The 15,289-nt window shown below is 31.7% G+C and overlaps 2 protein-coding genes across 2 annotated transcripts; one reads left to right on the top strand and one right to left on the bottom strand.

The window, feature by feature from the left end:
• The first annotated feature begins 2,198 nt into the window (after positions 1–2,198).
• Positions 2,199–7,152, top strand: LOC114169189 (linoleate 13S-lipoxygenase 2-1, chloroplastic). The gene is made up of 7 exons (XM_028054226.2): positions 2,199–2,615; positions 3,790–4,058; positions 4,161–4,398; positions 4,987–5,307; positions 5,390–5,475; positions 5,550–5,660; positions 5,743–7,152. The coding sequence occupies exons 1-7, from the start codon at positions 2,270–2,272 to the stop codon at positions 7,069–7,071; spliced, it is 2,700 nt and encodes an 899-aa protein (XP_027910027.2). The 5' UTR covers positions 2,199–2,269; the 3' UTR covers positions 7,072–7,152.
• A 2,830-nt stretch (positions 7,153–9,982) lies between these two features.
• On the bottom strand, positions 9,983–14,043 carry LOC114169307 (beta-glucosidase 12-like). Its single transcript, XM_028054411.2, has 13 exons — positions 13,731–14,043; positions 13,098–13,167; positions 12,533–12,591; positions 12,376–12,451; positions 12,215–12,292; positions 12,035–12,122; positions 11,773–11,950; positions 11,525–11,640; positions 11,220–11,443; positions 11,072–11,103; positions 10,830–10,932; positions 10,626–10,734; positions 9,983–10,536 (listed from the first exon to the last, which is right to left on the bottom strand). The coding sequence occupies exons 1-13, from the start codon at positions 13,911–13,913 to the stop codon at positions 10,365–10,367; spliced, it is 1,488 nt and encodes a 495-aa protein (XP_027910212.2). The 5' UTR covers positions 13,914–14,043; the 3' UTR covers positions 9,983–10,364.
• Between the last annotated feature and the right edge of the window lie 1,246 nt (positions 14,044–15,289).

Here is a 15,289-nt window from a genome sequence, read left to right on the forward strand (position 1 = left end):
TTCAGAATAGGTTTTTACATTGTTATGGATTACAAACTTTCAAATTACACACTTGTCTCTTAGTTGCTTTCTGGAACATGTAATTCAGAATAATAATTTCTTAACATTACTAAAATGGTAGATGGTCATTTTGGATCACGTATATTCCAAAATAACCACCAACAATTTCAAACTAAAATTTATTAAATTTATTAAAAATACTTCCTTTTTAGGTTGACTAATGTAACTTTCTTTTATAAAACACTGAAATACTATTTTATTTGATCTTTTTTCTGTATTTGTACACTTATGTATACCATATTTATTCCTAAGTGATATAATTAATAAAGTGCTTTATAGTATTACATTATTACTTAGTGAATGGGATATTTCATATGTATTAAATACCATTAATGAAGGCGATATCGAGTTCATATTCTACTAGTTTTTTTTTTCTTTATTTTGTTGGATATTAAAAATACATTTTACTGATATTTTAAATATTTAAATATTTTTTTAATATATTTTAAAATATTAAAATTAATGGTAAATCGGTATATTACGAAAGAACAACATAATAACAATATAAAGAAAATTAGTAGAAAATCTAAATCCGGTGATATCACCTTTTAAGTGAGTTTTATAAGAATAAAATAAATTTAAATGATTTTTTAATATAGTAGTATAGTATCAGTGTTTTTGTAATAAAATTTCTTACGTTTTTTGTGTTAGAGTTTACTGTATACTATTAACCCAACAAAAGCTTTTTTATATAAATTATTTTTTAATTTTTTTTTATGTTACTTTAGGTTTGACATTACTATGAAACATGCAAATTTATGTAGCATAAAAAACACACGACTTAAATTTACTTTAGATTAGGTAATGTTCGATATAAATTGATATTAGACACTACGAGATGTAAAAAAAGCCTATCACAAATAAAATATATATATATATATATATATATATATATATATATATATATATATATATATATATATATATATATATATGAAATCTGTATTTTCTTAGCTCATTTTAGTTTATCGTGTTATGTATTAAATGAAGGATTTTTGTAAAGTTGAAAAATAATTGATAAACAAAAAGTTAAATTTAGGATAAAGTTTGAGTCACATAGGAAGAATATTATGATTACATTTTTAATGATATTCAGTATTCTTAGAATTGGGATATCGTTGAACCTCTTCAGCTTAATCTTCTTCCTGAGTGACTCGACTTTTGTCTTAAGTTTGACTTCTTTGTTCACTAACTCGTTTTCAACTTTATCAAAAATTATTTCTTTGATACAAAAAAAAGTTCAAAAATATACATTTCATTGTAACATTTTTTATTAGTAGTAGAAATGAACTAAGATGAGAAAAGATGTTCGATTTTTATTTTAAATGTCATGAAAATAAAAAAGAAAAACACAATATTTTTACCACTAACATATTTTTACAATGACACACAATAACAAAACAAAGGAATATTCATGCAAAATCAAAACTGGGTTTCCCAATAAACAATAACATTCACAAACAAAAATGAAAAATTAGCAAACAAATCTCGATGCAAAACAAAGTTAATGACAACAAAGAAATGAATTCCCAAACCACCATCATTTTGTCGTGAGAGAATAAATCCTCACTCTCAAAAATGTTTTCCGTGTTTTTGTGCAATTAGAAATGAGGATGATGTATATTTATTGTTTGAGGAAAATTATCTATTCTACATTAGACAATAAAAAATCTAACATAAATTGTTTTCACTTCTTACAAAAATACTATCATATTTTTTAACATGGATTTTTTCACTATTAAACATAAATTAGGGATATAAATAACTATTTTTTTGTTAATATATCTGTTATAATACCATTCAGAAATATTTACTAAAGATATTGTCTAAACATGAAAGAATATGTGTTTGATACTTTACATCAATTAGATAAAATAAATTTATACTTTTCAAGTTTCTTATAATCCAATTTTATATGTAAAAGACAGAATTTTCAAGTATTTATGAATAAATATTTGCAGTCATTATAAAACATTATTTAAATAAAGAAAATCTAAACCATTTTTTCCACGATGAATTCAAATACATCAGATTAAAACACGTGCGTAAAATATGAAATGAGATTATGAAAAAAAAAAAAAAAGCTTAACCTCTCATTCCCTCCTAATTTTTTTATTTATAGGACAATATCTCCCTCACACTACTCACAGCTCGTGCTGTAAAGTAAGAAGAAGAAGAAGAAGGTGTGACACACAGAGAAGCAGAGAAAATGCAGATGCAACAAGTTCATGCATCAAATTCAAGCTATCTCATCTCTCACAGGCCAAGCCTCCGTGGCATACCTCAACCTTCTTTTCAGCTATGGTCAAGGCCATCGTCGTTCCCAACCCAAAGGAAGCTAAAAAGGGTGAGTCATGGTTGCAGAAACGATGTCACCAAAATCAAAGCTGTGGCTGTTAATAAAACTGAAAAATCTGTGAAAGTTAAAGCCACCATAAGTGTTCAGCCAACCATTGGTGGCATTTTCTCATCACTGGCCATCGACGCCGATGATCTAACGGATTTGCTCGGAAAATCACTTTTCGTCGAACTTCTTAGCGCTGAGCTTGATCCCAGTACGTATACAACAACATTACTTATATCTTCACTTTCTTTACTTATCTTTTACTAAAACAACCTCTACCTCTTCTTTTTAAGGATTATAACAAACCATTAACAATTTTATATTTAAGTTATGTGTAAGATAACTTTAATTAATAATTCAAAAAATTAATTATGAAAAAAAAAACTCGTTCAAATATACATATACTTTTTTTATTAATAATAAAGTCATGGTTTTGTCATAAATTTGAACCATTAAATGGGAATTGATAATTTGACAAATTTGACAAACTTTTCATTTGATAAACTTTGACAAAGATTCTATAAAAATGAAAAATGTCCCTCAACCCCACAATATTTCATGGAATGGGTGATCCTACCAAAGTAAAGGACAATGGAATTTGTAGTCGTTTCAGATTTTTTCAGGTAAAACCAAGGACAACGAGGGACCACTTTAATTGGTGACTTTCTGTATTAATATTTGCAAAAATATAAAATTTAAATGCTTGCATAGGAGATAAAATGTTTTTGTGTGTGAAATATTTGAAAATTTGAACCAGAATGAAGATAAAAGAACAAATTTTCAAGAAATTAATTAAACTATTGTAATGATTTGATTAAAGTAGCATAAATATTCACTAAATTTATGTATATATAAATTGTAGTACATCCAAACAATATGAAAGATTAATTATCAATATATTTATGTACATAGACAAAACTTGATTAATTAAAAGAATTGAAATAATTAATTAACTAATTTAATTTTTTAGTTTAAGAATTCAATTGAAACGTATCGACATGTATTCAAAATATTGTATAGATCTCAACTTGGTGCAAGTAGAAAAACATATGAACATGATGAAAACATATGGCATATTTTAAATTTTTTATTTTTTTAAACTACAATACTTTAAATAAATCAGATCAATATTTTAAACTGGTAGTTAATTTTGGAGAAACTAATGTGAAGTTGGTATATTATTTATAGCTATCACCACTCATTTTGTAACTATACTATCTATCGTAATGAACTCTACTCAGATCTTTTGTGTGAGAATGGTAACTTCAGAGAAAACAGTTGATGATTAGATTTGACTTTGTTGCTTAATTAAATTAGCCAAAGAAAAGGAAGGTGATTAACGTTATTATTACTTGTGGTGTTGAATTTTGTTTTGGCAAAAAAAGAGACGAAACTAGAGAAGAAACCCATCCAAGATTTTGCCCACAGGACGCATCGATCACCAAAAGAAGTTAGGTATTTGGCAGAGTTTGACGTGCCAGTAGACTTTGGAGAGATTGGGGCTATTTTGGTGGAGAACGAACATCGCAGGGAGATGTTCATCAAAGAAATTATCCTCGATGGCTTCGAATTGGGTCCCGTTAGATTTACCTGCGAGTCATGGCTTCATCCCAAGAAAGATAACCCTGTGAAAAGGGTTTTTTTCCCCGACAAGGTTTCATCACCACCTTCACTCTTTATATAACTATTATCATTTTACTATCTAGGTTTTTTCTTTGTGAGGCATTGAAAGTGATGAGTGATTGTGTTGAAACAGTCGTATTTGCCATCTGAAACACCAGAAGGAGTGAAGAGGATAAGAGAAGAAGAACTACAACATTTACGAGGGAATGGACAAGGTGAACGCAAGAAGTTTGACAGAATATACGATTACGATGTTTACAACGACCTCGGAGATCCAGACAAGGACCCTGATCTCCAGAGACCGGTTCTTGGTGGCGCAGAACATCCATATCCAAGGCGTTGCAGAACAGGAAGGCCTCGTTCCGCAAAAGGTACATGGTTTTTCTAATTTTTTTGTTGATACCGTTAGGTTTTCACGATGGAGGGATATTATTGGAAAGATACAATATTAATAAGACCTGAGTTAAATCATATAAGATATTGATATTATTTTCAATCTAAAATTTTAAGACTATGATGAATGTTTATTCTTATATAATCATCTTCTTTCTTATTTCTAATCGATTCATTCTTAAATTCTTAACGGATTGTGTGTGAAAAATAATTTCAAAAGATCGAAGAATGAATTGAACGAGAGTGTGTTGTGTGGGAAATCGTGATGACATGTCCCTGTGAATCTGCAATGCATGGTGCATTTGCTTTTCAGCTCTACACAATCATGAGTAGATTGATAAGATAGATTGTGACTATACTGTACACCACGTGTACCATAACTTTTTCTTTTGTTTTATTTTCTGTTATATACACCTTCAATCATTTCACAACTGTTACAAGAAAAAGTGAGATGAAAGTTGTAATAATCGAAATAAATAAATAAAAATATTTTTAAATTTTGATAAAAAATTTGCATACTTTTAATATAGTGGTGCATGGTATTAATTTTTGGATTGGTTGAAAAGATTCGTTGTCGGAGGAAAGAACTTCTGACGTGTACGTGCCCAGAGACGAATGCTTCTCCGAAGTAAAGCAATTAACGTTTAACTCAAAGACGCTGGCTTCGGCATTGCAAGCGTTGGTACCAGCGCTGACGGCGCTCATCGTTGACAAGAATCTACCGTTTCAAGTGTTCTCGGAGATAGATGCTCTTTACGACGAAGGAGTTCCATTGCCTGCTGGACAAGGAAAAGTCAAACTCAGCACTCTCTTGCCCAGACTCGTCAGTTTAATTAAGGACAGAGGAGAAGACATTCTCCGTTTCGAGATTCCCGCAACAATGGACAGTAAGATCCATTTCCATTTCCATTTCCATTTCCATCACTGTTCAGGTTATTACTTACTAATTCATTGTTGTTCCAATGGCAGAGGATAGATTCTTCTGGTTGAGGGACGAAGAATTTGGAAGACAAACTCTAGCGGGTCTTAACCCTTGTTGCATCCAGTTGGTCACGGTAAATTTCCTCCCTTCTCGAGTACTAACTTTTTAATCACAGTTTTACACCGACACGAATTTTCTGTCACGTAGGAATGGCCATTGAAAAGCAATCTTGACCCTGCAATTTATGGCCCTGCGGAATCAGCCATCACCACTGAACTTGTTGAGCAGGAAATCAGAGGATTCCTTACAGTCGAAGAGGTATGTTTTTGGTGCAAGAATTAATGAATAACACAGAACATGAAAACGTGAAAATTAATGTGAGAATGTGCGATTAATGCAGGCCATAAAACAGAAGAGACTGTTCGTCTTGGACTACCACGATTTGTTATTGCCATTAGTGGAGGAGGTGAGAAAAATAGAAGGCACAACGCTATACGGATCGAGGGCATTGTTCTTCCTAACCCGCGACGGCACTTTGAGACCACTGGCCATTGAGCTGGTTCGGCCACCAATCGACGGAAAGCCTCAGTGGAAGAAAGTCTTCGCACCCACCTGGCACTCAACCGGTGTCTGGCTATGGCGGCTCGCCAAAATCCATGTCCTCGCTCACGACACCGGTTACCACCAACTCGTGAGTCACTGGCTAAGAACTCATTGTGCAACAGAGCCATACATTATAGCAGCAAACCGGCAACTGAGTGCAATGCACCCGATCTACAGATTACTGCATCCGCATTTCCGTTACACGATGGAGATCAACGCGCTTGCTCGAGAGTCTTTGATAAACGCCGGCGGAATAATAGAGCAGTGTTTTACTCCGCAGAAACACTCCGTTCTGCTAAGCTCAATCGCCTATGACAAACACTGGCGATTTGATCTCCAATCCCTCCCCAAGGACCTCATCCACAGGGGCTTGGCCGTGGAGGACCCCACCGCCCCTCACGGCCTCAAACTCACCATCGAAGACTACCCTTACGCCAACGACGGCCTCGACCTCTGGGCGGCTTTCAAATCGTGGTTCACCGAATACATCGACCACTACTACGCCGACTCCAACGCTGTTCAATCAGACACAGAGCTCCAAGCCTGGTGGGATGAGGTCATAAACGTTGGACACGCCGACAAAAAGGATGAACCGTGGTGGCCGGCGCTGAAAACCAAAGAGGACCTCGTTGAAGTCGTGACGACCATTGCGTGGACAACTTCGGGCCACCATGCTGCTGTGAACTTCGGACAATTCTCCTTCGCCGGCTATTTCCCCAACAGGCCAACCATTGCGCGTACCAACTTGCCCTTAGAGGACCCTTCGGACCCGGAGTGGGAGCTGTTCTTGCAGAAACCGGAGGTGACTATGTTGAAGTGTTTCCCGTCGCAGTATCAGGCCACCACGGTGATTACGGTGCTGGACGTTCTGTCGAATCACTCGCCGGACGAGGAGTATATCGGGACCTCAGTGGAGCCGGCGTGGGAGCAGGAGCCACGTGTGAAGGCGGCGTTTGAGAAGTTCAAAGGGAGATTGAATGAGCTTGAAGGGACCATCGATGAGAGGAATGCGGATCTGACGAAGAAGAACCGGAACGGCGCCGGGGTTGTGCCCTACGAACTTCTCAAGCCGACGTCGGAGGCCGGAGTTACCGGAAAGGGTGTTCCTTACAGCATCTCCATTTGATGTTGATCCTCTCTGTTGCAGAAGTAATTTAGTTCTATCTTTAATATCAATAAATGAGAGTGCTTATACTTTTTAACCCAATTTCTTTTACACAACTATCTTATATTATTACTCTTTTAATTAAATAATTTATATTTTAATTAAATATTTCACTTTAAAATTCAATATTCAAGGACAGTTTTCAATAAGTTGTTTTCAAAACTCTGATTGTAAAGTTTTTTTTTTCTCTTCTAAATGAATAAAAAAAATTAAAATCCTAAGCTTGGAAAGTTTGGCATTCTTTTTCTAATTTTTTTAAGTATAATTACAACTTAAAAAATCATATTGTGAAGTAACAGAACATAATGAAAAATCAGTATAATTATCCTAAAAATTCACGAGTTGGAATAATTAATTTGTTTCTAATACTTACAGAAAATCTAGTACGAATGATTTTATATCTTTATATGTCAAAAGTATAATATATAATTGTCATATGATATCTTTGAAAACATTATCATCTTCTAAACGATATTGATATCTAATCAAATATACCACTTGAAATAGATTAAATTGAATATTTTAAAAATAATGAAATTACATTAAAAAAATCAATCAAATATTAAAATAAAAAAATCTTATTTAATTATATAAAAATGCATACATTTTTTATATGAATTGCATATTGATCATGTAATTAAGATAGAATATCTAAATAATTTATGTGAAAATAAATTTTTTTTCTTTTGTAGATGAGATGAAAAATTAAACAACCGTAATAGTAAGCTTGAAAAAAAATATCCGTTTTTAATTTCCTAAAAAAAACCCATCTTTAATGAAAATTTAACTCTAAAAGCTCTCTTCTTATGAACACAATGTTGTTCGTTATCATTAATGTACTGAATTTTTTATTTAGTTAAAATATATAATTAACGTGTTAAATTTGTTTCCATACATAAAACTTCATAATCATCATCCTGATGTTTTTAATAAAAGCTTATTTTCTTATTAACGTTAATGATATAATGGAAAGATGTCATGTACAAAAATAAAAGTAATTAAATTCTAGAAATAATAATGTATCGGTAACATATATAAAAATATTGGAAAAGTTGATGTGAAAAATTAGGTGTAGACTATCCATGGGGAAGAAAGGGACGTAACATTATATATAAACAAACAAGATATTTGGTGTTCAAGATTCTGATTCTCAATAATCTAATTGTGGTCCATGAATTGAAAGTTATTAGAATTCGATGTAGAGAATATAAAATGTTGTTAAGTTGATTGATTAAATTCTATAGTTTCGCTAATTGTGGTCCATGAACTGAAAATTAGTATAATTGAATGTAGAAAATTATTATTATAATTCAAAACATTTCTTTTCATTATGTCACTTCAATATTACAGAAACAAATCAATAAATATAATACTTTTTATTCAAATTACTTTATGTTGAGCAAAAATATTGAATCTCATGCAATTTTGTTGTTTTAAAATACATTTCAAATTTTAGTTTCTTCCTTCATTTTCTTTATTTAATAACTTATTACCAAATAATAGCAAAATATTCGATTAATTTTTATCATAATTCATATGATACGTAAATAATTTATAACAACAAAATAAAAAACATTAACAAATAATTTTTTTTCTCCCATTGTCTAATAAAATAAAACATTAAACAAAATAATTAACATCAAGTAAATTTATTTAAAAAGTCGTGCACCGTATAATTACCCGTATATATAAAATATAACTCTATTATTAAAATATCATGAGTGCATTTCAAACTTTTTACATCGCAATATATATCTCAGTTTTTGAGCAATCGATGCAAATAAACATGCGGTGACGTTTTTGTAATTAAAGTCAACTTTTATGTCTCGATTGTGATTTTTCTAATTGTATCTTAACACCTTACTTTTGTCATAGTTCAATTGCTGGAAATAACATGTTGTTCGGGAAATCAACTGCTATGACAAAAAGGCTAACATGGTTGGGCCTCCAGGTTTGCTAGTTTGGTATACAGTAATATAATTATTCAATTTCTTTTCTTTCTCAATTACTTATAATTGTGCATTCATTGTAGTGTAATTTACAAACTGGCTCATATAAGTGCGATTACTATGTAATACAATGGATATCAATCGTTGTACGTGCTCGTATCACAAGTGGTTGGAAAACGGTAATAATTTCACTATATTGAATACTTATTTGCAATTTTGTCTTAGTTAATATACTAATTTAAATTATTCTCTTGTGTACAAAGATTCAGTACCACTACATCAATTCCCACCAAGTCCATCAAAATTTAAGGATAACTTGTGCAAAGTACATTATACAAATGTACAATAGTACTTAGTATATTTGTTTATGGTAGCATATGAGATTGTAATGAATATTACATTAATATGAATAGTATTTAAGTATTTTGCCACATTTTCTATTTGAATAACATTTGACTTTGTTTCTGGCTGGTTCTGATTTTTTGGTTGAAAATTTGCAGGTTAAATGTGTTGGATATGAATGAAATAGGACCAGAATTTAAAAATAAAAACAACACCTTTACGCCTCAGTTGTAACCAAAATTGAGGCAGAAGGTTATTTCAATTTTTTTTTTGTAATAGCTAATATGCCACGATTGAAGCAAACCCGAGACAATAAATCTAACTTTTTGCCTCGATTAGACCAGACCCGAGGCATAAACTATTTTTAATTTCTGATATCCCATTAGGTTTCGGTTAAATGGAAACCGAGATAGTAACTATTAAATATGACTCGGGTTCATAATCAAGACATAAAGAATTATCTTTTTACTTCGGGTGCATATGTCTTGGGTGTGCACCCAAAGTCAAAAATTGAAAATAATCGCTGTTGTATTCCTTCCATGCACCGGTGTATACGTAGGAGAAAAGATTGAACCATCATGTGGTGAAGAAACTAGAATCACTGATTCATGAGAGGAATCAAATACAAAATTAAAGAACAGAAATGGAGCTGGCATATATGTCACAATACCTATAGCCTCATAAACTGTGCCAAAACCAGAATTTCCAGAAACACATGATACAAGAAATGTTTGTTGAGGATGTTCTTGAACCAATGAGAACATATGTCTTTTGGATCTTCCTTTCGTTCTCATGATCCACAGAATTAGTTCTCAACAACACTCATGCTTAACTTGAATCTCATTCAAGAGCAGGATAGAGAAAAGTATAAAGCAATTATAACACAGATCTACGATCTACGAACTTATTTCAAATAAAGAAATAAAAAATATAGTTGTTCTTGATTAGTGACCAAGTTCTCGTCTATTGTTTTTGAAGAAAATTCCTGAACCAGTGAGCAGAGAGCTTTTGGTGTCTTTTCAAATTATCCTTGTAATCGATGAAGTTAATTCCAAAACGCAAGGTGTAGCCAGCACCCCATTCGAAGTTGTCCAGAAGCGACCATGCAAAGTATCCATGTATTTTCACCCCATCCCTTCAAACCAAAACCCAACAAATAATAATAAACGACATAAAATCATAGAACTTTCATTATGGAACGAGTGAAGAGAGAGTTTCACTTACTTGAGTGCAGTTAACATATAATAAAGATGGCGATAGAAGTAGTCAATTCTGTAAGTATCCATCAGTGCCTCTTCAAGTGATAGTGTTGGATCATTGGACTCGTCCATGCCTAAAATTTAAGCATGAGGAAATTTTTGTTTATTAGAGGTTTATTTTTTACTATGGCAAACATGTAAATGGAATTTTTGAAGTTTAAAGTGTTACCATTTTCTGTTATGTAAATTACAGGGTTTTTGTACTTGATCTTGATGTACAACAATAGTTCTCTAAGTCCCCTTGGATAAACATATAGCCAAGATGAAGCAGCCTGCACAGAAATGAGTTATTTCATCAAATAAGTAAATAAATCATACAAACGAAGCACTTGATTTTACTAATGAGGTACACTGAGATGGCTAATTCTTTTGATATAATAACATCAAATGAAGAAGAGTGTTGCTACGTACCCTTGGTCCAATGGGTGACCCGTTTCGTTCAGCTGTCATAAGTCATAGCAGAATTTTGTTTCAATCAAAGACAGTTTCCATTTTTTCAGAAATGCAGAATAAAAGACAGTACCAATAATTAATTTCTCTAACAAAGTGTTGATCTTACTCGTAAAATTGACTCTAGTATCTTGGAAATAGCCAGTATTGGCTGAGTTATTAATTGGATGGGATATGTGAGCAGCATAATTAGTTGTGTAGTAATTGAGTCCAATGAAATCAAACGAGCCAATAAGTAGCTTCGATTGCTCTTCTGTGAACTTTGGTAATCGGTTTCCCAGCAAAGAATGCATGGTTTTTGGATACTTTCCTCTTGTAAGTGGCTGCATAAACCTGCAGCAATGAACTCAATTTACAAACATCAAACTAACACAGCCTCAGAGAGATACTTTAACAACATTACTTAAACCTTACCATCCCAACATGAAATCAAGAGCTCTTTTGGCAGCTCCATCATCTAATGTGTCATTTGAGAACGGAATAAACCAGTGACAGTTTAAGCTGATGCCTACCAAACCATTTTGAAATGCCTGCTCTCACATTCAAGTTAATATTTTGCAGATTCTTAATGAACAACAGAACCAAAGAGTTACATGTTTAGGTTTTTGTTAAGATAAAGTTCTTCATAAGTACTAAAAAAAAAAGCTTTTCTGGTAGTGCACCTGATATTTGGTTTTGTAAACTTTGACAGCTGCTGCATGAGCTAGAAGTTGGTAGTGTGAGCTCATGTAAGGCTTTGAGCCCATACTGTAACTCCATGGCTCATTAAAAGTAATCCAATGTTTCACTCTATCTCCAAATTCCTTGAAGCATAGCTCTGCATAGTCTTGGAAATCGTTTCTGTACATAGAGATTTGTATTCAACTCTGATGAAAAATTCAAAATTCAATTTATATAACTCATATTTGTGTTTTTGTAACTCACATAATACGAGGGCTTAAGAATCCACCGTATTCATCGTCTAAGGCTTGGGGAAGATCCCAATGGAAAAGGGTCACAAATGGCTGAATATCTGGATTAGTAACATTCTCATCAGTATATGATTATGAACATGTCAACATATACACACACATATGAATACAGAATGGATTATATATGTATGACCATTAGCCAGCAGTTCGTTGATGAGATTGTTGTAATATTTGAGTCCTTCTTGGTTTATACCAGAGCTAATGTTTCCTTCTGCATATTTTTCAAGAGTGGTGTGAATGATTTTTTCACTGATTGAAACCTTTAAACACGAAACTAATTCTAACTTTGCTTACTTGGCAATATCCTTGACCACGAGATGGAGAATCTGTATGCATCAGTGTTCATATACTTCATGATCCCAACATCTTCCTACATCAATTTTGTTTATGATAAATTATAAACCAAAACAGTAAGTACTAATGCAATGCTTGATATCAGTTTGGATTGTACCTTATAACGATGATATTGGTCAACAGCTACATCTCCATTACTTCTATCAGATATCTTCTCTGTTTCCAATTACAACAATTGATAAATGAAAAAAAACCAGACACATGAAAACTGTCATTGCCCAGAGGAAGTGAAACAGTGGTTATCAGATCAATTTATTGATTGAGCCTTCAATTGTTTCTTCTTAAATACCTAATCAATTACACGAATGTTTTTTTTAACAATTTTCTAATTTTCAGTTTTAACAGGGTTAGGAAAACCATTTTTCATACCATAAAATGACATTACAATAAAACCAGTCAAATTTTACACTCTAAAAGTGAAGAACTCCACTCTGTATTTCCTTATATTCAGCTAATAGAAATTTTATAGTGACATGTTCAAACAATCTCATCCAGTGACGAGTTTATCTGGTTTTCAAATTAAGGATGTTTTTAAACTTAATCTTTAGTTTTCAGCAATTACACCAACGCACATTTCTGAATGGCTAAACTAAATGAATATAAATAAATCAAACACCTCTTCATCTTTCTTCCTAATTATTCACACGATCATATAGAGATACCTGGATGTTTATGAGAAAAGGTATCCCATATACTTGGTCCTCTACCTCCTTCATTTGCAGCACCTTCGTACTACATCATAGACACAAATCAATTATTAATTATTAATTATAGCATACAAATCTAACACTTCTGACAACCTTAGGGCTATGTCTAGCCACTGTTAAGTTATATATGATACATCATTCTTGAGTCTTTTAAGGGATTCACTGGATATTCAACAGCAGTGAACGGTCACCAAATACTTACACTGAAACTTGAACTTTTACGCTTTCTTATGAAGTGAACTTAAACTTACATTTCTTTTAGGTTTGTACCATTTATACTGTAAATTTAGTTTTATTTAGGATTGACATAGGACTTTTAGCCCAACCTCTAATGGTGTCTAACAGCAGTTTGATATAACGTGACACAATAGATACAACAAATAACAAATTTCGTTAAAATTAAGACTTTTATATTAATGTGATAAACATTAGAAAGTGAAGTTTAAACCTAACTCAACCTTATACACGGATATGTAATATGAAATGTGTATTCATATATTCTAAATATGTTTTATCTCTGGTCGGTATAGATCTCCAAAACACTTAAAATCTTATGAACGGTAGTGAATTGAATCAAATGATACCAACCTGGTAGGCTGAGGAGGCAGTGCCAAAGATGAAAGCTGGTGGAAAACTTGTCCGATTAAGAGTAGAGACATCAAGAATAGGCGCAGCAGCTTGTGTAATTGTGATGGAAAAGCTTTCAAGGAGAGTGAAGAGTCCAAAATGGAGAAGAAATTGATAGCCACTGAATACCATATCCTTGTTCATGTTCAGTGAAGTCTCTGTATGTTCTTAATTTTTTTGGTTAAACATACTCATAATGATATTGAGGTGTGATTAGCTGTTACAAACTAACATTAAATAATTTCAGAGAAGAAAACTGCTATGCAGGTTTTCAGTTTTACATTTTAAAATATTCATAGTGGTGCACTACTTTTTGCAGCACGCAGTTTAAAATAATAGTTAAAGCACGCACGTTTCAAAACATATCGCTATCTCTTCCTAATCTAAAAAAGTTTAAAAGGAGAAATTAATATATTTACAACTAAATTATAAATAAGTTAAGAATTATTATAACATCATAACTTATATTCATAACTAACAATCAAACTAGAGTGACAGATATGTAATAAAATAGTAATACACTTTTATTATAGCAGTAATTTATAAGTCAAAAAGAAAATACACATATGGAAGAATAAAAAGATTTGAAACTCCTGAATTTATAAAAAAAGTAAAATAAAAATTCAAATGTGGATGCAAAGCAAATGAGACCCATATTTTTTTCCTCTAACTCAAAAGTCTTATATACCCATATCTTAATTAATGTTTTATTATATATATTTATAATCTAAAGTCTTATTTAAAACTTGTTTGTTTTTTATATTTTATGTCATATATTCTAATAAATGGATTTTATATGACGCGTTTTAACTTATGATCCCTATAATTGATATACCGTTAACATCATTTTCAGGGAGAAAGGTAAATTTTGTTTACTAAAAAAAAAAAAAAAAAACCAACCAGCTATAATTATAACGTCTTATGTTATTGCGTTGCGAAGTCCTTATATAAAGTTTTTATTTCTTTTTATGTGTCTCTTTATGTTATATAACTTTTAAAACTTTTTAAAACTTTTACTCTAAATATAACACTCACATTTATATTAATTAGCTGCTTTTTAAATAAAAAATATTTATTTTAATCTTATGATGGAAGTTTTTATTTAAAATACAAGTTTTAAATTTATGACATGCATGTATAACTCGTTCTTCTATAAGCACTCACTAAAAGGAAATCTTATTTACCAAAACTAAGAAACCAAAAGCCAACTATAATGATAGTTGTAAGAAAAGACCTTCAAAACCTATAATTTTAATAACAATAACAAAACAAATTTAAATTTGGTAAATTGACCAAATTAGTCCAATTTTAACCAAAATTACCGATATGAACAAATTGAAAATAAAAATTACATAAATAGGTAAGTTATTATTAAAGGATTCGACTTCTGCATTTTTAATAAAGGTGAAGTCGTATTCGTACAATACTTTACTTTTTTATTATTAAAAATCTTGTATCTCTTTTTTCTTTTCCAAAAAGGTGAACTTTTTATTGCTTTCTTGTACATTTCTTTGTTTTTC

The sequence above is a fragment of the Vigna unguiculata genome, chromosome 11 (assembly GCF_037176805.1).
Source record: "Vigna unguiculata cultivar grain cowpea cultivar isolate G323 ecotype 2 chromosome 11, ASM3717680v1, whole genome shotgun sequence".
Lineage (NCBI taxonomy): Eukaryota > Viridiplantae > Streptophyta > Magnoliopsida > Fabales > Fabaceae > Vigna > Vigna unguiculata.